The sequence below is a fragment of the Carettochelys insculpta genome, chromosome 7, assembly GCF_033958435.1.
Source record: "Carettochelys insculpta isolate YL-2023 chromosome 7, ASM3395843v1, whole genome shotgun sequence".
Lineage (NCBI taxonomy): Eukaryota > Metazoa > Chordata > Testudines > Carettochelyidae > Carettochelys > Carettochelys insculpta.
The window spans coordinates 29,385,576-29,409,266 of record NC_134143.1 but is presented as its reverse complement, the minus strand read 5'-3'; the positions used below and the strand labels follow the sequence as shown (position 1 = coordinate 29,409,266).

The window sequence follows — 23,691 nt, the reverse complement described above, 5'->3', positions numbered from 1 at the left end:
CAATTCCATCCCCCCACCTTCACAAAGAGCTGCGGGGAGGGGAAGTTGACCAACCCTGGACCAGTCGGGGTTCAAGCAGAAAGGCTGCCTGATTCCCAGGTAGTGCAGGGTTCATCAGTTTCCCCTTTGCAGAGGCTTTGCAAAGTGGCTGCAGCAGGGAAACTGATGGGCTAGCTGGGGCTCATGCAGCCTTGCACACTCTGAAAAATGGGGAGGGGAAATTGCAAGCCTCTCTAGTATGCCTGTAACCATAGTAAACATAAGTCAATGTGGCCTTTATGAGCAATCGATTGAGCAGGAAAAAGTGGACGTGCCATGGAATTGTTTGTGTCATTGAAGCGAGTTGTGTTACCAAAAAGTCTGGGAACCACTGAATTAGGCAGAGGTACTGTTAAACAGATAAGCAAAGTTACTTGAGTGCTATAAAGTTAAACAATGTTCTACATGGGAGCTGAGACGGAGCAGGGTGAAGGCACTGAGATAAAGGACTCCATCACTTACAAAAGACAGTTTAAAAAAGTTCTTTGAGAGGTTGGCAGGGTTTATGAAGCAACTCTGGCAGATCAATTTAGGTTCAAAATGATTCACTATTACTAGAGTGCACGTTAACTGTCTTCACCTGTAATGAAAATGGAAAGCAAAAGGTGATGTAGCACCACAGGACTGCGGCTGCATGTACACTAGCAAGTTCTTTCAAAAGATTTTTTGAAAGTAGGGGGCTCTTCTGAAAGATTCAGTGGAGTGTCTACACGCAAAAAGCCTTCTTTTGAAAGTAAACCGAAAGAATGTGGCACTCCTTTTGAAATCACATTTCCTTTCTAATTTCAGGAAGAGTGCCATCTTTTGAAAGTTTCTTTCAAAAGAAAACATGGGTAGATGCCCCACAGACCCTTTTTTTAGAAAAGAGCAGTCCTCCTGGGACCTGATTTTTCAATCCCTAGCCTGTTCCTTCAAAGGAGTGGGGGCTGCGTGGATGCTCTCTTTCAAAAGAGCAAATCACTCTTTTGATCCACTTTGTTGTGTGTGGACTCACTGTTTCGAAATAAGTTCTTTCAGAAGAGATCTTTTGGAAAGGCTTATTTTGAAAGATCTCTGCAGTGTACATGTAGCCTGCCTGTTACTTCTGATTTTTTCTATTTTATCATGACTTTTGCTCTGATCACTCTTACTAGCCTTAAAAATATTGCATCAAAATCAGATCTATTCATGAGCACAATTTCATGGCTTTCAGAGATCAAATACAGGAAAATGGATGCACATGTTTGAACTCCGCTTGTTAGTTTGTGGTTGTTAAAACTTCACTGCCACAATATTCATGTTCTGAAGCAAATCTGTCTTTTGTCTTTGAATTGTGGAAAGTATCTGGGAAATGCACATTTTTTCAGGAAAACTGCAGAAACAAAAGAGGTCAATAAGCTGCACGTCTTCCTAACCTTACCCTTGCTCCCAGTTATTACATCCTGCTTTTTCATGGCTACTATCACAATGTGTCCACCTCAAAAACGCTGTAGAATTTAAATTACATAATTAATTGCTTCAAAGTGTAGTATTAAAATTCAGATTTGAATTTCTCCAAATTTATGTGCATTCAGAAATACAAGACAGGAGAAACGTAGGAGTTTTGGGGTATGGGTGGATGGGTCAGCAGCAGCACTACTGCTCTGGTGATGCTCTGGTGCTGTAAAAAAGGCTTAAATGAAGTAAAAACAGCCACTAGAGGATATCCCCAAAACAAGAAGATCTGTGATGTCCCCCTGCACAAGTCATGGTATTGGACTATATGACTTACAGTGGGGGTATAAAGGGAATGGCCAGAATGCTCTGTGCTCATGCTACTGAGTTGTGGAGGAGACTATTGGTGGATGTGGGTGAGCTGCTGTATCTTAAGCCGGAGGACTTGGTGCATAAGAGAATGTGGGAGGCACATGTACTTTAAAACTATATTTACACCTTTATTTCCTGCACTTCTCCCTCTGTGCTGCACAGCACATAACCTTCATGTCTTCTTGTTGCTGCTCTTGGGGAATTGGTGGATTGCACTCAGTAGTGACAATAACAAGCAGCCCTGTAGCAACTCAGAGACTAACAGACGTATTAGGTCATGAGCTTTTGTGGGTAAGACCCACTTCTTCAGATGAAAAATGGAGTAGAAAACAGAATCCAGGGTTTATATAGCAGGGGGCGGGGTGGAGGGAGGAAAAAAGTGACAATAGTTATCACGGAAAAGAATGTTTCATGCATTCCCCCTGCCCCCCACAGTACCATGCTCCAGTACTAACTGTTGGGCAACACAGCATTATAGTCCTCTGTACGTGCCCTTTGTTCAACCAGGTATGGGATTTGCAGTGCTATTGGGAGCCCTAGCAGGCCCTTCATATTTGACCTATGGAGTGAAAACTGGCGTATATAGGCTTCCTGCTGCATGGCTGTGTGTCAGGGGAGAACAGCTCTGTGCATGTTCACTTCCTCTTTTGCCTCATGCGGGTGAGCCCCTTAGCGAGATGGGGTATACAAGGTGTTCTTCTTTCAGACTACAAAACGAACACAAACCTTCATGAGCTCATAACAAATAAACACTTTAAAGTCTGGAAATCAAGAGATGTACATTTTCTGATCAGCAAACTCATTAGTTTATGTCAGTAAAAAGAGAATTGATAGCCTGTTTGTTTAGTCTCACTGGATCATTTCATAAGAACTTTGCAGAGAAAAACCGTTTTATTTTCAGTAAGACTCTTGAAAAGGTATTAATGAGATAAACATTCTTCCCAGACCACACAGTGAGCTCAAATAGATTTCATTACTAAAGAGGTATGGACCTTAGCAATTGGAATTCCTGTGGATAAATCTTCTTACTCAATGTAGATTTTAAAATAAAGTGATTAGTTTGCTTAAAATAGATGGTCTGTTGCAAGGAATATTGCTATGTTCTTCTATTGCTAATTGCTCTTTTGCTTGAGGACAGATACCGTATCTGTATTTTCTCTTCACAGTACCATATATTCCTGTGATGCTAAACATAGGGTTGACACTAAAAGGGATTTGTTTTCATTCCGATGATGTACATATGTCCTACATTTATGTAGTCCCTTTATCCTGAACTACCTGAAAACACTTTATTTATCTGATTTTGCACAAACTATACATCCACATAATGCATGTGCCTGAGAGCTTTGTACATTACTGAGCAAGGGGGACAAAAATGAATATTACCGATGTGGTTGTAAGGGAGGAGTGCAGCTCAGGATATAGGAATTAGGTTGCAAGAATAGCTTAGCAAAGAACTCAGGCAAGTTGTTTTTGTTTTGTTCTATATTGCTTAGCCTATGAGAGAGAGATTTACAGGGAATAAAGCAGTATTAGCACCTCCTGAAGGATGATCCATTTTGGGAAGGCATTGTGAGATAACACATGGAGGGAAACAGCTACCAGCTTGCAAGCTTAGAGGACTACAGGCTAGCAAAGGTTGTAGTAATAATAATTAATAAAAGAGCAGCATTACCAGGTTCTTGAAGAGACTTACTGTATACATTTGTCCAGTATATATTCTCTCCACTGAAATGCTGAATACTTATCTCCTAATCCATTTATTTAATTTAGATTTATGACACATCTCTATAGGTTCTCATCTTCTGCTCTAGGCTCCCTTCAATATATTACACAAAATAAAAGGGTGGCACATGCTTAGAAATATCCACCAAACCCTTTAATCCTCATCCCATTCCCTCCCTGAAAGGCTGGAGAAGAGCACAAGCTTTGCTTTATACTTTCCCTGCTAGCTTTATCAGAACATGGGGGAGTGAATCTCAAGTTCAAGAATTGCTCACAGAAAAAGTCCTGACCATGGCCCTTTCTAATATACATGAGGGGCTCCAGCTTTGACCCCTCTACTGGTCTTGATTATGGCAAAAGGACATAGGAAGAAGTCTCAGATGTCTAGGTCGCAAACAATTTTGTGCTCCTGAATTGTACCTGTAGATGCATGGAAGCGGAATCCCGGCTCTTACGTAGTTCTCCTGGGTGATAGCAGGGGAGCTCTATTTTTTTTTTAGTTTGTCCCATGACCTTATTCTGTGCTCTTCACCAGTTGCAATTGGCTTAGTTTCTAAGGTACCTCTTTCTTCCCAACATCAACTCTGCTAATCACAGAAACTGCTTCTCACTTTCTTCTTTGGCTTCTCCCAAGCTAGCCACTTTGGCATGGCTGTCTTCTCATTTGGTTGGGCCTTGGGCTAGCTCATGTCCACTCCTGCGAGCATTATGGAGCTGCTCTTCCTCATGCGAACTATCCCAGGCTGTGCCTACACTGACTCTCCCTTTCAGAAGGTGCCTGTAAATATAGCTGTTCAAAAATGCTGAGGCATGGATGTAAATATACCATGCCACATTAGCATACTCTCACGGGATCTCACTTTCAAAAGGGGCTGCTGTTGAAGTGCAAGCTGCTGTGTAGCCGGGGTCTTGTCAAAAGGAAACACCCATTTTGAAAGCACCCTTGTTCCCATTGACCAGGAACAGTGAATTACAGCCACAGGGAGCTCAGGGGCTGCATGCCTACCAACACTCCAGGTAAACAAAATGTCCCAGAATGCCAGCACTTACCATTAATGGCAGGGAGTCAATGTTGTTTTGCTAATCCATTGATGAAGCTAACCCCGACTCTTTGATTCACTTTTTTTTTTATTCACTCCTGTGCCATTTGTGCTACCGATGAGTGTTTTGGCTGAAGTCTTAATTAATAGGCATTACAATGGTATTGATGCCTTGAGTCAAATTCATCCCTGATTTACACCATTGTTCAATATGGCCCATGATCTACAACTCACCCTTGTATGAATAACTGAAATAGCTTCTCCTGGTAAGTACTGTAATGGTATAGTAAACCTACATTGCTTTATAACACTTAGCTTGTAGCATTTGATTTTCAGCAGTGACATGCTTGGGCATTTGCAAAAGCTGCTACTTAACAACATTTCACTTGCTTTTCTCAGCTTCCTCTACACAAAGATGTTGGTTTATAACCAAGTAATTATGAGAGTATAAGAATTTGTTGAATGCAATAGTTGTTTAAAAGATTATCTTTTCACTCAGAGGGACAATTTGTTTCAACAATTTATAATTTATTACATTTGGAAGTGAAGGGATCTTTTTCTTGGAGGCCTGGTAACACCTGCCACTCCTTTTGTCCAACAGAATTAAATACGAAATCCATGGCGTTTGCCACCTTCAACTCTACCTCAACCAAAATTATAGACTAACAAATTTTTGGAACATAAGCTTTCGTGGGCGAAGACCCATTTTGTCAAATGACCACGAAAGCTTATGCTCCCAAAAATCTGTTATTCTATAAAGTGCCAAAGGACTTCTTGTTTCTGTGGATGCAGAGTAATACAGCTACCCCCCACCCCCGATACTTGTCAACCAATATTGTTGTAATCCTAGTCCATTCTATTTCTTGTACCATTCATTTCTTTGTTGCTTGGGTTCTTTCAGCCACAGTGACAATACCAGTGCTGAATATGCCTTTCATAATGCCTCATTTTCAGGGTCCTTGCATTTTTGTTCCACGTTGGGTAGCATAGAACTGTTACGTCTACTTGGAGGAGCAGCACTGTCTTTTCCAGAATATGAATGCTGCACACCTGATCATGATTCAGATTGGACTAGGATAAAATTAAAATCACTCTTGTGTCTTGTAAATCATTCTTGTGACTGTGCATCATTCTATGTTTTTTCATGTGGAATGTTAATATATATATTTTTTTAAATGTCCACAGTGTGCTCTGTGTACTGCATCAGGGCCTGCTGCCTGCAATCTCTATTGTCCATTCAGAATAAGATCTGGGATTTTAGGTCACAGCTGAAAGACAAGGACATCTCTTCGGCTATGTCTACACAAGCCCCCGCTTTCGAAAGGGGGATGCTAATGATTGCACATGGCTCATCTACATGGGGTCCTTTTCGAAAGGACCCTGCACACTTTGAAATCCCCTTATTCCTATAACCTCATTAGCATATCCCAAAGTGTCTCATTAGCATTCCCCATTCAAAAGGGAATGGTTAGTGTAGACATAGCCTTTGTGTGACTGCAGTGGGAACATCCAAACATTATCCTACAGTGAAATGGGTGATAGCCACAGCATCACACAAGAGGCCTTGAAACAGCTTATGGACCTACAGTTGCCTTCAAAATACTGCTCTGCAGGAGAGTGGAAGAGAAAAGATGAAAAGTTGAGTCAGTATGGGGATTCAAACTTGTGATTCCATAAAGGGCGAGTATTTTGAAGTTGTATTCCAACATATTCTAAACTATTCACTTCTTTGCAAGTGTATGTGAAATTGGCTACTTATAATTACTAAAGAACTTGTGACCCTGTTTGCACATAATGGCCACGCCTACACAGCCCTGGAGCATAGAGCTGCTGCCGGCAGTGCTATGTTAATAAGGTTTTTAGAAATTGCAAATGGTTTTCCTTTTGCATACTCAGGCAGCTAATTAGCATAGCCACACGAAATTTCCCTCTCAGCAGAGGGAGCTGCCAGCAGTAAAGAGCTGTATGGACGTGCCTCTGCCCCCTAAACCCCACCCTGTCGCCAGTCCCTTATCCTTGAATTTTTCACATTTTTCCCTTTTTATCTCTTTTTTTCAGGGATAAGAGACTGGCAACAGAGGGGTGTTTAGCCAGCAGATATTCATCCACAAGGCCTCTTTACTGTTGGCAGCCCCCACTGCTGAGAGCAAAATCTTGCGTGGCTACCATTTGCAGTTTCTAGAAACCTCATTAGTATAGCGCTGCTGGCCTTGCTAGAATCAAATTTGGGTTCTGTCTTTAACTGTCGCATGGAACCATATCCTAATGACAAGTGCTGCATTCTAGTGAAAAGTTGTGTGCATTATGTTATGTATAAAGTACTCTTCCATTCTTCTGAATGAATGTCACTATTTAAATTTAAATGATTTCACAAAGACTGAATGGACGCATGTCTTTTGACCTGTGTGGGTGAATGAATTATTAAGGAAAGAAGTTTGTGCTTATGTGTTTTTAGACTATGCTAGACTACCAAAGAAAGGTGGCAAAACAGGATTTTTTTCCTTAATACACAATAATGTAATGGAGAAGAAAATCCAGCTAAGTATCAAATCATTAACATTTACTAAAGCCGTGTATTTAAAAGATCAGTTTTAGAACAAAAGCATGTTTTTTCAGTTTTATAAGAACTTGGAGAATTCCACTGTTTTTTTTCCTGATGAAACTGACTGTAGTAGTCAGTTTCATATCTCCAGATGTTCATATACTTGTAACAAATAGTTTAATTTTCATATTTACCTTGCCAAGTGTTAAAATTGCAATATGCTTGGGCCCAGGGAATAGATGACTGAAAAGTTTGAGAAGCAGTCTGAATGTTCAGATATAGAATACTGAAATATGTTCACTTGATTTTTTGCTCATGTGTATTTTTGTATCCGTTAATGATGCCATTGCAACAGTATTTATTGATTCTAAGGCCATAAGGTGCCACTGTGACAATCTACTCTGATCTTCAAAACACAGGCTAGTGGACTTACCTGAACTATATCCTGTTAGAATTAGAGGACATCTCTTATAAAATATACTATCTTGTTTAAAAATTGCCAGTGGTGGAAAGTCCACCACAACCCTTTGTAAATTGTATCAGCAGCTCATTATCTACACTCTTAATTTTTTGCATGTTATTTCTAGTCTGAATTTGTCTCACTTCAGCATCCAGCCAGTGGATCTTTTAAACTTTTATGCACTAGAGAGTGAAGACCCCATTGTCAAAGTTTTGTTATTCATGTAGATACTTAATTGTCTCTTTTTCAAGCTAAGTAGATTGAGCTCCTTGCAACTTTCACTCAGGGGTGGCATGTTTTCCTATTCTTTATTTATTCTCATGATGCTTTTCTGGACCCTCTCCAATTTATCAATATTCTTCTTAATTGTGGACATCACAGTGCACAAATTTCGGTGTCTGGGAAGATTGGGACTCAAACTCCACTGTTTTGTTGAATGTTGGTGAGAAGATGAGATGTTTGAAAACCACTAGCTTATGGAAAAACTAACTCATCAATGTCTGTTCTGTAGCAAAATGATCATAACATTGAAATGTCACGTACAGTTCTTTGTTAATGAGGATGGCAGTCTCTCCTGTCATGGTGTCATTGACAGTTATGGGATTTTCTTGAATTTCTTGTTCTGAGACTGATGAAGGATGTATTTAATAAATAGTTAAGAAAAATGGTTAACCAGTATATTTTACCTCATCGGTACTACCCTATCAAAATACCACTAGACTTTCTAACTAAAATGACATAAGGAAAATTTAATTTTGCATTCAGAAATAATACTGGGCATACAAATTAACTGTCAAAAATAGAAATGAGGGGTATGTGATTTAGATGTGTATTGGGAAACTGAGTCACAAGTCCACCCAATTTAGGCTTAATCAATATTTGTCTTTATTTATGCAGTTTCAGACAGAATTATTCTCACTTAGTGTGTCCAGACATATATTTATATTAGATAGATAATAACAGACAGGAAATCAGCAAATGAAAGTTACCTCATTCCAGGGCAGTGGAAGTCCTTCCACCTTCTCTGATTGTTGTGGCCATCTCTGATCCTTTGGTCTGGTTCCTCTGTCTTGTTCTTTAGCTTCTGGTCCAATGTTTCTCCACTTTGGTCTTTGATACGTTTCTTCAAAGTAGATTATTTAAGTACTTATTGGCTTGTAACATATCAGCCCTTTGGGTTTTAGGTAACCTGTATATTATGCAAACACAAGCTCCCCTTACCATGTTTATGTATTTTTGTTGTTGCTTTTGCAGTTTCATGTCACATTGTTTTTGTGTCACCTAAGTGTTATCTTTTCTGTACTCATTCATTATACATAATTACAAATTATACATCATTAAAATGTAACAAAGCTTTTAATGTTGCCATTTCATAATCCCACATTTTATGTTTCAGAGTTATAAATTTCAGTGTTATAAAACTGGCTGGGGTGGGGTAATGCTTGTCCCCCTGGTACTGTGCAGTCTTGTACCTTGAGAGAATGTCACACAAGTCTGTAAAATAATTGCTGAAAATGTGTGCAACTTAATTTCCTTTGCAAAGTGCTTTGCTATCCGTTCATGAAAAACATTGCGTAGCAGCTAAGCTTTATAGGAGCTGCATTTGCCTGCAAATTCACTGTACTACCAGTAGATGGAAAAATGCTGTCAGCAATACCTCAAGTAGGAAAAATACTATGTGAAATTAAAATGGATTATCTTCTTAATAGGTATTTCCTAATCATAGTATAGCTTAATATACCCATACCTCAGGATTCCTGAAAATTTCTGGGAACTATTTCAAATGTTCCTACAATTGTATATTCCATATAATGGTTTTTGACATCGTTTCAATCATTGCTCAAAAGTTGAATAGTAGCAGAGAGGGAGCTGTGCTAGTCTATACACTATCAAAACAAAAAGTAGTCAAGTAGCACTTTAAACACTAGCAAAATAGTTTATTAGGTGAGCTTTCATAGGACAGACCCACTTCTTCAGACCATAGCCATACCAGAACAGGCTCAATATTTAAGGTACAGGGAACCAAAAACAGTAATCAACGAGGACAAATCAGAAAAAAATGATCAAGGTGAGCCAATCAGATAGGGGAGGGGTGGGGGGTGGGGAAGGTCAAGAATTAGATTAAGCCAAGTATGCGGACGAGCCCCTATAGTGACTCAGAAAGTTCCCATCCTGGTTTAAATGGTTTAAAACACCTGTTAATGTGCCGAATTTGAATATAAAAGCCAGCTCGGATGTTTCTCTTTGAAGAACGGGTGCAAAAGTTTTTTTCCAGTAACACACATACCTTTAGGTCATTAATAGAATGCCCCATTCCATTAAAATGTTGACTGACTGGTTTGTGGATCTGGAGTCTTTTGATGTCTGTTTTGTGCCCATTAACCCTTTGTCTAAGGGAGTTAGAAGTCTGTCCAATATACAAAGCATCTGGGCATTGTTGGCAATGATGGCATATATGATGTTAGTAGAGGAACATGAGAAAGTGTTGATGATTCTGTGAGTAACCTGGTTGGGTCCAGTGATGGTATTTCCAGAGAAGATATGCGGACAAAGCTGGCAGCGGGCTTTGTTGCAAGGACTGGTGTTCCTGGGGTATAGCCTGTGGCTGTTTGTGACGATCCTCATGAGATTGGGAGGTTGTTCTGTAGGAGAGAACAGGCATGTCACCCAGGGCCTTCTGGAGTGTGGCATCCTGGTTAAGGACAGGTTGTAGGTCTTTAATGGTTTGTTAGAGTGGTCTGAGTTGGGGGCTGTAGATGATGACCATCTGTTCTTGGCTTTTTTGGGCCGATCTTGGAGTAGCTGGTCTCTGGGTATTCGTCTGGCCCTGTCGATTTGTTTTTTTGCTTCTCCTGGTGGGTAATTCAGGTTTATGAATATTTGGTAAAGATCTTGTAGTTTTGGTCTCTGTCAGTTGGATCAGAGCAAATGCAATTGTATCTAAGAGCTTGACTGTAAACAATGGATCTGGTTATGCGTGTAGGATGGAAGCTAGAAGGGTGTAGGTAAGCAAAGCGATCAGTAAGTTTTCGGTACAGTGTGGTACTGATCAGGCCATCCTTGATTAGTACTGTAGTGTCCAGGAAATGTATCTCTTGCATGTTGTAATCGACGCATAAGTTGATGGTGGGGTGTAGATTGTTAAAGTCTCTGTGGAATTCTTCTAGAGTCTCTATACCAGAGACCAGCTACTCCAAGATCAGCCCAAAAAAGCCAAGAACAGAACACCACTGGTCATCACCTACAGCCCCCAACTCAAACCACTGAAATGAATTATTAAAGACCTACAACCTATCCTTAATCAGGATGCCACACTCCAGAAGGCCCTGGGTGACATGCCTGTTCTCTCCCACAGACAATCTCCCAACCTTATGAGGATCCTTCTCACAAACAGCCACAGTCTATACCCCAGGAATACCAGTCCTGGAACCTTTCCTTGCAACAAAGCCTGCTGCCAGCTTTGTCCACATATCTTCTCTGGAAATACCATCACTGGACCCAACCAGGTTACTCACAGAATCATGGGCACTTTCTCATGCTCCTCAACTAACATCATATATGCCATCATGTGCCAACAATGCCCAGGTGCTTTGTATATTGGACAGACTTCTAACTGCCTTAGACAAAGGGTTAATGGGCACAAAACAGACATCAAAAGACTCCAGATCCACAAACCAGTTAGTCAACATTTTAATGGAATAGGGCATTCTATTAATGACCTAAAGGTATGTGTATTACTGAAAAAAATCTTTCGCACCGTTCTTCAAAGAGAAACATCCGAGCTGGCTTTTATATTCAAATTCGGCACATTAACACATGGTTTAAACAGGGATGGGAACTTTCTGAGTCACTATAGGGGCTTGTCTGCATACTTGGCTCAGTCTAATTCTTGACCTTCCCCCCAACTCCTCCACTATCTGATTGGCTCACCTTGATCATTTGTTTCTGATTTGTCCTCCTTGATTACTGTTTTTGGTTCTCTGTACCTTAAATATTGAGTCTGTTCTGGTCTGGCTATGGTCTGAAGAAGTGGGTCTGTCCCATGAAAGCTCACCTAATAAACTATTTTGCTAGTCTTTAAAGTACTACTTGACTGCTTTTTGTTTTGCTCAAAAGTTGTAAAATATAATATTTTCATATCATGCCATGGATAGCATGTTTTTATTTTGTTTGATTATAAGAGCTGAATTTAAAATATGCCTGGAAAATGAATATTTGGCTTGAAATCTGAAATATTTTATAAGATGTCATTTTTAATCATTGTGTCAAGTTCCCTAATCTACATTCATACATAAACATAAATGTTCATTGGTTGAGGCCAACAGCTAGATGAATGTGGAATGATACTTCATCACTGCAGAATAAAACACACAATTCTCTAAAGTTTTCAGACCTATCTTATAAAATGAAGAAACATAAAAATGCTTTTGATGTATTTTAGGAAATAAAACCTGATTTACACTGATGTATACAAAACAAGAAATGTGAAAATTTGAGCATTATCAAGGATAGCTTATATGGTACTTGGTTTTGTTTTAGGAAATAGTTCAAACCTGTATGTTTACATTTTGGTTGGAAACTCTATGAACTATATTGCTAACCTTCCTGGCATGGATGGAATATACCCTTTCTTACTGAAAAGCTATGAAAATTATTATTTGCAAGAGTTTATTTGGGTGTCTTGAGAACACTTCTCAGACTATTGTTGCTTATTTGTACTGGATGGTTTGGTGGTTAGGCTACTTATGAATGATTTTGGAGACCTGGGTTCATTTTCCTACTCCACAGTGAGTCTGGCTTTGATACTGGGCAAGTTTCATAGCTCTCTGTGCCTCAGTTCCCAATCTAATAGTACTCCCCTGTGTTATAGTGGGTATTGGGAAGGTAAATGCATTCAAGTTTCTGAAGCATTGAAGCAATGTAAGTACCTAAAATAATTATCAGAGATCCTGCTCACAGGTGTGGTCCTAAGTGTGAGTTGTTTCATATTTTGGCATCTGTCCATTAGATTTTTTTTTTTAATTTTAAGAATAAAGCAAATTGTGTGGGGAGATAAGGAGAGTGTAAAAGCTACCTTCCAATGTTTATTTGCTTTATTCTTAAAATTAAAAAAAATCTAATGGACAGATACCAAAATGTAACTAATTACAATATGCCATGTCATGCATGTCAATAACGTATTAATGGTCAGTCAAAGAAATAGCAGCTGGTGGTATTATATTTTATTGATCCAACCCTGAATTCATGTTGCCATATAGATACTAATTTCTCAAAAACTATGAATTTCTCTTTATATGAAATAGTAATCTATTGTGGCATTTCATAAAAAGCTACATTAGATTAAATTCAATACAGCTATACAAGTTTTAGAAAAGAATGCATCAGAAGGAAAAAATGCTTGAAAATGGAATATGTTTTTCAGAATATGGGCCAGATCCTATAGTCCTTATTTAGTAAATTCCAATGGACTTTCAAGGGGATTTCTGCTGAGTAAGGACTATAAGGCTGTGTCTACACAAGCCCGCCCTTTTCGAAAGGGGTTTGTTAATGAGGGAGTTAAAATATACTAATGAGGTGCTGCCATGAATATGCAGTCCCTCATTAGCATATTGGCAGCCACAGCGATTCAAAAGTGCCGCTTTTGAATCGTGCATTGCCCTTGTAGCCAAGGGCCTTTCAAATCGAACCCCAGGACTTCAAAAGCCCTTTCTTCCCATTTGTTTTGGGAAGAAGAGGCTTTCGAAGACGGGGGGGGGTCATTTTGAAAAGCCCCCAGCTACACAGATGGTGTGCAATTCAAAAGCAGCACTTTCAAATTGCCGCGGCCACCATTATGCTCTTCATTAGCATCTTTCATACTCCCTCATTAACATGTCCCTTCTGAAAGGTGGGGGCTCATGTAGACACAGCCTAAGGGTAGGTCTGCACAGTGGTTATTAAGAAATAACAGCTGTTATTTTGAAATAACTAATCAAGCATCTGCATGGACCAACTGCTATTTCAAAACAAATTCAAAATAGTGGTCGTCGTATTTTGAAATTGGTAAACCTCTTTGCATGAGGTAGTGCCTATTTCAAAATAGCTATTTCAAAATAGATGCTAGTTAGACAGGGTCTGTATCTACACTAGCAAGTTCTTTTGAAAGAGTTTTTGCAAGAAAGGGATCTTTTATAAGATCCCACAGAGTGTCTACACACAAAAAGCATTCTTTTGAAAGTAAATTGAAAGAATGTGGCACTCCTTTCCAAATCACTCATCTGTTCCTGTTTTAGGAAGAGCACTCCTTCTGAAAGCTTCTTTTGAAAGAAAACGTGTAGATGCTCAGCAGGGCCCTTCTTTCGAAGGAGAAGTTCTCATGGGGCCTGTTCTTTCGAAAGAGCGGGGGCTGTGTGGACGCTGCCTTTTGAAAGAGCATTTCACTCTTTTGGTCCACTTTTTTGTGTGTGGATGCACTCTTTTGAAAGTTCTTTTGGAAGAGATCTTCTGGAAGGACTTCTTTCAAAAGATCTCTGTAGTGTATACATAGCCAGGTAATAGAGCTTCTTCTTCGAGTGGTCCCCGTGGGTGCTCCACAATAGGTGTTGGGCTCGCCCAGCGCCGCAGATCAGAATTCTTCTAGCAGTTTCTATTGGATTGCACATGTGCTGACGCACGCCGCTCCCTTGTGCGCCCCCAGCCATGTGCGCGATCCAGTCCCCGCCAGTTCCCTCTCAACTGCCGTCAGCTGCAGACGGAATCCGCTCCGGCTAAAGCCAGAGACAGATAAGGTAGTTGTTTTTACGTGTAGTTTGTTTGTTTTTGTCACTAAAAAAAAAAAATTAGAGAAAGAAAGAGAATATTAGACAGCAGAAAGAAGAGGAACGAAGGAGAGAGGGGCGGACAAGAAGGCTAGTTAAGCTGTCCACTGCCCCACAGGCCGGTGAATGTTATTTTGGGTTAGAAAGCACTGATTAGTGGCTAAGTACCCTATTAACAATAAAGACTCACCGCGATGGCCTCCTCGGGGTTTAAGAAGTGTGAGTCATGCCGCGAGGCTATGCTGGCCTCTGATGGGCATAGTGAATGCATTCACTGCCTGGGAGAGTCACACGTTACCCAGAAGTGTTCCCACTGCGCTAAGCTTACAGCCAGGGCCAGGAAAGACAGAGACATGAGGCTCAAAATGATCTTGTTTGATAAGGCTCTCCAGCCGGAACTGCCGGAGAAGCCTCATGCAGAAGGGCCCTCTGGGTTGCATAAAAGGAAGGCAGCCTCTTTGACCCCCTCGGTGCAGAACAGGAGGAAACTCTCCCTGGCTCGATCCTTGCCAGTGGGCAGGACGAGCGGAACGCAAAGCCCCCAGCCACGAGCTCAAGAAAGCGGCAGCGCAGCAGCGCACGTGGCAGAGGCTGAGCCTCCGATTACACAACAGGCGGCACGGAAGGTGCCGTGAGCGCCAGGGAGGCAAGCGCCGGAATTGGCAGCGCCGACGGCACAGGGGCACCCGGCACGGAGCCTATCAGTGCCGGAGGAAGCTACCTGTGTGGCACCAACAACGGGGCCGAGATTCCCGGCATGGGAAGGGGCGGCGCCCACCCCACAGGGGAGGGGCAAGGCAAAAACAAAAACTCGGCACCTCAGTCCATCTCCAAGCAGGGCAGCGCTGTCCTTATCTCCTAGTGCCCCCCCGCCCCCGAGATGCACACGCCGCACCGACGGGCTGTAACTCCACCGGCTTATTTAGGGCCTCCCTCTCTGTTCCTCCAACCAATTTCACCGTGGCTTGGGCCACCTTCACCATTTCTGGGCATGGATCCCCTTGAGTACTATCACAAACCAGCTTCACCACTATCTATGTCGTCGCGGAGGTCCCGCTCTCCCAGACGTCATGGGTACACTCCCCACCCCTGCTACTCGTCAATACTCCCGTGTACACTCTTGCTTTGGGACAGGAACACAGGTGTCTCAGGGGGAATTAGGTCCAGAATCCCGAGACTTCCCTTCACAGTCCTCCAGGGAGCAAGTATATCACCGAACTCGGGAGCCAGAGGATTTGAGGGAGGTGTACCCCAGTGATTCCTCCTCATCCTCCCCAGATGAGGCCATGGCCCGCGGGGATGTTTCCCCCCAGGATGACCTTAAACAATTCCAGGAGCTGTTCAAAAGAATAGCTTTCATGCAGGACATTCAAATAGCAGAGGTGCAGGAGAAGCATCATAAACTCCTGAAAAATTCGAGACCCCCGGCTTCATCTAAAATCACTGTCCTGCTGGACAAAGCCATTATGGAGTCAGCCACTAACGTACGGCAGACCCCAGCCTCTATTCCGCCTACAAACAAGAGATCGAATAAGAAGTACTTCATCCCAGCCAAGGGCATGGAGTTCCTCCTTAGTCACCCACAGCCCAATTCTTTGGTGGTCGAATCGTCCCAGAAGAGGTCGAAGACGTCTCAGTACAAGTCAGGGGGGTCGGATAAAGATGCTAAGAAGCTAGAGCTGTTTGGCAGGAAGGTATATTCCTCCTCTACCCTGTTATTGAGAATGGCAAATTATGCGGCACATCTATCAAACCACACCTTTGACAATTACTGTAGACTCACTCCCCTCATGGATTCACTCCCGGAGGACAGGAAGCCGGTATTAAAGGCGATTGTCCAAGAGGGCTATGCGGTGTCGCAGACGGGAGTCCAGATTGCCCTGGACATGGCGGACACAGCGGCACGTTCAACAGCTGCAGCAGTGGTAATGCATAGGGAATCCTGGCTCCAGACATCTGGTATCCCCAGGGACCTGCAGGTGAAGATCATGGATCTTCCCTTTGATAAGCAAAAGCTGTTTGCAGACTCAACCGACTTCGTCCTCCACTCCAGCGAGGACTCGAGGGCCACACTTAGGACCTTGGGTATTTATACTCCCCCATACAAGAAGAAGAAATTTTATCCTCAGCAAAGACGCTATGCTTATCAACCACAGCGTGCTCAATATCAGCGAGGCTACAACCAAGGGCGCCATCAACAGCAGCAGCAATACAGGACTCCCAGGCGACGTTCTCAACAAAGCCGTACACCCTCGGGGCAGGCCCAGAGACAGCAAGTTTGACGGGTATGTCGGGGGCTGCACTATCAACACCATCGTTCAATGCCACTCTCATCTATGTTCCATCATCGCCTCAAACCGTTCCACTCCCAATGGCAAAAGATCATCACAGACAAATGGGTGCTAGAAATTATAGCCATGGGTTACACGATCCCTTTCCAGTCACTTCCACCGACGAAGCCTCCTGCCAGGCCTCATCTCAGGGACGCTGCCCATGAGGCGAGGCTCAAACAGGAGGTAGATCACCTCATGTTCATAGGGGCGGTGGAAAGAGTGCCAGAACAATTCCAAGGGAAAGTTTTTTATTCACACTACTTCCTAACAGAGAAGAAAACAGGAGGCTGGAGGCCGATCTTGGATCTACGGGGCCTCAACCATTACTTGCGCAAGCAACGCTTTTGGATGATCACAGTTGCCTCCATACTTATGGCACTGGACGATGGAGACTGGTTTGCAGCCCTCGACTTACAAGATGCTTACTTTCATATAACAATCCACCCGGCACACAGATGCTTCCTCTGCTTCACGGTCGGCAGGGAATATTTCCAGTACAGGGTTCTTCCATTCGGCCTATCCTCAGCACCCAGAGTCTTTACCAAAACCCTGGCAGTGGTATCAGCCTACCTGCACAGATGGGGTGTTTATTTTCCCATATCTGGACGACTGTCTGCTGAAAGGGGCCTCAAAGGCAGAGGTCTTATGCATGATACTCATCACCGCGAACATGTTTACTTCGCTAGGCCTAGTTATCAGCCTTGCAAAGTCAAAGACCGAACCCACACAAGATATAGAGTTCATAGGGGCATGCATAAACTCTATCACAGCAAGAGTATACCTGCCCTACGCCCGCTTCCGCGCCATCAACTCCCTGGTGCAAGTCATGATGTACAGCCCCACGGTGCCGGTCCTAATGTGCCTGCAGCTGTTGGGGCACATGGCGGCAGCGACATTTGTGGTACAGAATGCCAGGTTACACATGTGAAGCCTGCAGCATTGGCTGGCGAGTGTTCACAAACCGGCATCCCACACTGTCCACAGGGTAGTGTCGCCCACGACGGAGGTGCGCAGATCCCTAGCGTGGTGGGAAAATCCCAAGAATCTGCTAGTGGGGGTGCCTTTTCACCAACCACAAATTTCTATCTTTCTTACTACCGACGCCTCCCACATAGGATGGGGAGCGCACATTGGCAGCAAGGTGACGCAAGGGCTATGGTCCCCTGCGGAACAGACACTGCACATAAACATACTGGAGCTCAGAGCAGAGTTCAACGCGTGCAGACATTTTCGAGATTACCTGCATGGCAAAGTAGTCAGGATCAATACCGACAATACCTGCACTATGTTCTACATCAATCCACAAGGAGGGGCACGATCCCGTGTGTTATGTGCGGAGGCAGTCCGATTGTGGAACTGGTGCATTGCCAACAACATAACGGTGAAAGCCTCGTACTTGCCGGGCGCTCACAACGTGAAGGCAGATCAGCTGAGCAGGCGCTTCACACTCACGTACGAATGGCAGATCCGCTTCAACCTGCTACGGCGCATATTTTGTACATGGGGGTTTCCCCAAGTCGATTTGTTTGCCACCCAGTACAACAAGAAGTGTCCCCAGTACTGCTCCAGAGCAGGAATAGGGTGGGGGTCCCTGGGGGACACATTCATGATTTCATGGAAGGGCCCTCTACTCTACGCGTTTCCCCCCACAACGCTTATCCACAAGGTTCTGCAGAAAGCCAGAAGGGAGAGAGCTCGCATGATACTCATAGTCCCAACTTGGGACCGGCAACAATGGTTTCCCTTGCTTCTGCGCATGTCGGATCGTCCACCACTTCCCCTACCGGTGGCGCCGGACTTACTCACACAGGCTCAGGGGTCCATAGTGCACCCGCACCCTCAGGGTCTGCGCCTACAAGCATGGTTAATCCATGGCTCAGCGCCTTAGAGAGCACGTGTACGGAGGAAGTACAACAAGTCCTGGAGTGTAGCCAAAGGACCTCCACCAGGAGGACTTATGAACAGAAATGGACTCGATTTACAGCCTGGTGTTCTGCCAAGCAGTTAGCTCCCCTTGATGTTCCTATAACCATGATACTAGAATACCTATTGGACCTCAAATGAGATAGGCTTTCTCTATCCTCGCTAAAGGTCCACTTCGCTGCTATTTCAGCTTTTCAGCATACAGAGGAAGGGCCCACTGTATTTGCCCACCCTATTGTCACAAGGTTCTTGAAGGGGCTGGTAAACCTTTACCCCCCTCGAGAACCGCTTCCGCCGTCGTGGAATTTGGACTTGGTGCTCAGCACGCTCTCAGGACCACCCTTCGAACCATTAGCCACAGTACCCTTCCGACTCGTTACGATGAAAACAACCTTCCTCCTTGCGATTACGTCAGCCCGCAGGGTGAGCGAGCTCGCAGCAGTGATGGCAACGCCACCTTGCACAGTATTCTCAAAGGAGGCGATAACCTTATGGTTACACCCAACCTTCGTTCCAAAAGTTTCCTTGGAGTTCCATCTTAACGAACCAATAGTTTTACTCTCATTTTACCCGAAGCCTCACAGCTCCAGCAAGGAGGCGCGCCTACATCTCCTAGACGTGAGAAGGGCATTGGCCTTTTACATAGACAGAACTAAGTCCTTCCAGAAAACGGACAGGCTCTTTGTGTCTCTCGCTCCCAGGTCAAAAGGGGAAGGCCTCTCTTCACAGAGAATTTCAAAGCACATTGTGTCCTGTATAAAAATGTGCTACAAGCTTCGAAAGACCCCTTTGCTGGCCCCGCCTAGGGCTCACTCCGCCAGAGCGGTGGCGGCGTCAACAGCCTTCTTCAAGGGCATCGCGTTGAAAGACATCTGTAGAGCAGCGACCTGGTCATCCTACGACACCTTCGCCAAGCATTATGCCCTACATCGTGTATTCAAGGAGGATACCCATCTGTCGACAGCAGTCCTCTCGGGGGCAAGCTGCACATGAATCGATTACCTACCTCCTTACTTGGGTTACTGCTGGGTAGTCACCTATTGTGGAGCACCCACGGGGACCACTCGAAGAAGAAAGAGAAGTTACTCACCTGTAGTAAAGATGGTTCTTCGAGATGTGTCCCCGTGGGTGCTCCACCACCCGCCCATCCTCCCCACTTCGGATCTCTGTCTGGTGTCTTTCAGGAGCATCCGAGGCGGTTGGTCAAGGAACTGGAGGGGACCGGTTCATGCACATGGCCGGGGGCGCGCAAAGGAGTGGCGTGCATTGGCGCATGCGCAATCCAATAGAAACTGCTCGAAGAATTCTGATCTGCAGTGCCGGGTGAGCCCGACACCTATTGTGGAGCACCCACGGGGACACATCTCGAAGAACCATCGTTACTACAGGTGAGTAACTTCTCTCTATTCCAAAACAAGCCATAGTGTGTCAAATAGCTCTATTTAAAAATAGGCTGTATGGTGACATCTACACTGGCCCCTCCCTTTCAAAAGGGGCATGCAAAACAACCAATCTAAATGCAAATGAGGTAATACTTTGCATATTCATCACTTCATTTACATAATGTCAGCCATTTGCAGTTCCAGAAGTGCTGTTTTCTAAAGCCAAAACAGCCATATAGATGGGGGTCCTTTGAAAGGAAGCCCTGCTTTCAAAAGCACCCTTCTTCCTGAAAAAATTAGGAAGAAGGATGCTTTCAAAGGCGAGGCTTCCTTTCAAAGTGAACCCGTCTACGTGGCTGTTTTGGCTTTCAAAAACAGCACATCCAGAATGGCAAGTGTCCACCATCATGGCCATACCTCACTTGCATTTTCAATTTGCCATTTTTGCATGCCCCTTTTGAAAGGGAGGGGCCAGTGTAGACATAGCCAATGTGTTTAGACAATGTATTTCAAAGCAGCTAAGCTATTTTGAAATTCATTTTTATGTGTAGCTGTGTTATTTTGAAAACAGCTATTTCAGAATAGGTATTCCGGAATAGCTTAGTTTGGAATAAGGCTGCTGTCTAGACATACACCCTAAGATATTTTCTTACTGCCTTGGGAATGGGAATAGGAAAAGCCCAGATGCACCTGTGACAAGAATGAGGACTGCACACCCCATCAACCCTAATTCCCAAGGCTCCCTGGGCACCCCCAACCTATCATCTTCTGCCTCCCCCAGTGTTTAATTTGTATTGAACACGATACCAGAGCTCAGCCCTGGAACAAATTAAGCACTGGCTGGGCAACTTGATACCAGAGTGTACTGGCAAGTCACTGAGCTCTGAAGGCAATGCCACCAACACTGGCAGGAGGAGAGGCTGAGAGATTTGGGCTTGTTTAGCTTACAGAAGAGAAGAGTGTGGGATGACTTGATAGCAGCCTTCAACTTCCTTAAGTGGAGCTCTAAAGTGGATGGAAAACAACTCTTCTCAGTAGTAATGGATGGCAGAACAAGGAGCAGCGGTCTCAAGTTGCAGTGGGGGAGCTTTAGCTTGGATGAAAAACTATTTCCCTGGGAGGGCGGTGAAGCACTGCACTGTGTCTCCTAGAGAGGTGGTGGAATCTCCATCCCTAGAAGTTTTTAAGCCCTGGGTTGACAAAGTCCTGGCTGGGATGATTTAGTTAGGGTTGGTCCTGCTTTGGGCAAGGGTTTGGACTCGATGACCTCCTGAGGTCTCTTCCAGCCATAGGATTCTATGATTCTAAGGGGAAACTACACAGCTTGCATGCATGCCTCTCACTCCTGGCTCATGAGGGGTGGTGGCAGAGGAATAATTCATGCAAGTTGTATACTGTCCTCTCTTTCCCTGATGCTCAGGGAAATGACAAGAACAACACACAGTGTGCCGATATGCATGGCTGCTGCCCTGCTTCCCCACCCTCTGGCAGGTAAGATTGCGTGGGATATATCAAATGCGTCCTGATCGGCACATCATCTTGAGCTACAGCCCTGATCACCCAACTCAAAGGCCAGCAGTGCATCTGCCACTGACCTGCTTTTCAAGGTCGATAGAATTTAATGACTGATCTAAAATGGCATTGTTTGCAGACCAATAGACCATTTCTTGTTTGTAATTCTTTTTCCGGTCAAATGTTATATACACAACACTAGTAAAATTCATTTTACTTTTACTTGTGTTTAAGTGTGTAGCATGTGATGGGGTGTTCATCTCACACTTGCCTGGAAAGAATGCAATGAGTGTTCTGGAAGAAGTAAGGAAAAGTAGCAATTTTTGAGGTTAGCAGTAGAGAGAACAGATGTTCTTGACTACTAATCACCAGCCAGTAGCGGTCATCGATAGGAGTCTACTTTGAGGAGAGCAGGCAGGGAAAAAACCCAGGATTTCAGAAGCCAAAGACTTTGCATTTTAAAAATAAACCTGATGGGGAACACTTCAAAAGAAATAGGTTGCTTGTTTGGCTGTGAATTACCATAATAGAAAATGGAGGCAGTTAATTGACAATAAGGGTGTCTGCTTCTTAAAATATCTCTGTTTCTCCTTGTTTTAGGCAGCTCTCTAATCCTGATGTCTATGTGAGACATAAATAATATCAAGTAGCAGTTCAAAGCCAGAGGCAGATCATTTTTCTTATGCTACATGATCCAAATGCTATTGCTGTCTCTCCGTCAGACAAATTTTGTACAGTCATATGTTTCAGAGCCATCTACTCCTGGGTGTTGGTGATTATGCAGGTTGTGTGGACTTTATGCTTCAGCTATTTACCTTTTTATTTGCTGTAATATTTATTTACACAGTGCTGTTAGAAATACTCATGCAGCTGTAGAGGGAGGGCATACTATTAGCCTAAAGGTAAAGGAACAGAACGCAATTATGACCGTATTCTCAGACTGCAACTATACAAATGGGTTCTGTTTCTTAAATATCAGTGTCACCGGATGTGTGGAATGCTTTACTGGCTATCAGGAATTTAGAAACAAAGTATGAATGCTACAAAATATAATCAAACATTATACAGTCCACCTTTTATCCATTTACTTTCAGTGTTCTGTGGGTCACATTTTCTCATTATTAATTGGCTTGTTTCCTCCCTGCAATGAGATGAAGGTGTGCAGATGATGTATGTAATTATGGTGTTACTGCTTGTTATTTCTTGCTTGACATATTACAACACTGTAGTTTGCTGTATATCCCTGCTGCAACTATACTAGCAAAGTTCCTGTTTAAATATGTAAATGGAACAGTCTACATGTAACATTTCCTCTAACTTCCAAAATCGTCTGTTTATAGACCGCAATAGCATGCTAGCAGTAAACTACTTGCCATCTGTCTCTAGCCAAGTGTACTGGCAAAAACAATAATGAGAAGTCAGGTGGAACCTTATAGACTAACTGATATTTTGGAGCATAAGCTTTCTTGGGCAAAGACCCGCTTCATCAGATGCATGTAGTGGAGATTCCAGAGGTCTGCTTATACAGGCTCATGAAAAGGAGAGAGTTCCAATCAAGAGGAAGGCCAGAGCTGATGAGCCTGTAAAATCAGACCACTGGAATCTCCACTGCATTGCATCTGATGAAGTGGGTTTTTGCCCACGAAAGCTTGTGCTCCAAAATATCTTTTAGTCTATAAGGTGCCACAGGACTGCTCGTTGTTTTTGTGGATATAGACTAACACAGCTACCCCTCTGAAACTTGGCAAAAAAATCTATTTCCCCCAGTCTGACCAAAACATTCCATAACAGCATTTTTGAAAGAAAAGGCCCTGAACTAAAATTTGTCTTTTTCATATACAGCCATTTAGGTGGCTCTAGCACAGCGTTTACAGGGCATCCATCATATTGCCAGTAACACAGGATAGACACTCTACTCTTTGCTGCTTAGTCTTCATACCTTCACTTGGTGTAGTGAACAGAAGATACCAAAGAGGGATTCTGGTCTGTGAGATCATCAGTCTCCTTTTTTCCATAGATGTGGGACCAGGTGTTTCATTTTCTGGATGTTTGCTTTGGCTTTTTATCCATACTGGATGAAGGCTTCACATTTTGGATGAATTCATACAATTGCTAACATTATATTCCTAAGTATAGTAAATCCTCAAAATGTG

The 23,691-nt window shown here is 43.3% G+C and overlaps 1 protein-coding gene across 1 annotated transcript in view; it reads left to right on the top strand.

The window, feature by feature from the left end:
• Positions 1 to 23,691, top strand: part of CTNNA3 (catenin alpha 3) — a 751,450-nt gene that overhangs the window by 79,510 nt on the left and 648,249 nt on the right. The window contains 1 exon segment of the mRNA XM_074999587.1: positions 9,610 to 9,659. Within this exon segment, the coding sequence (XP_074855688.1) occupies positions 9,610 to 9,659 (50 nt within the window).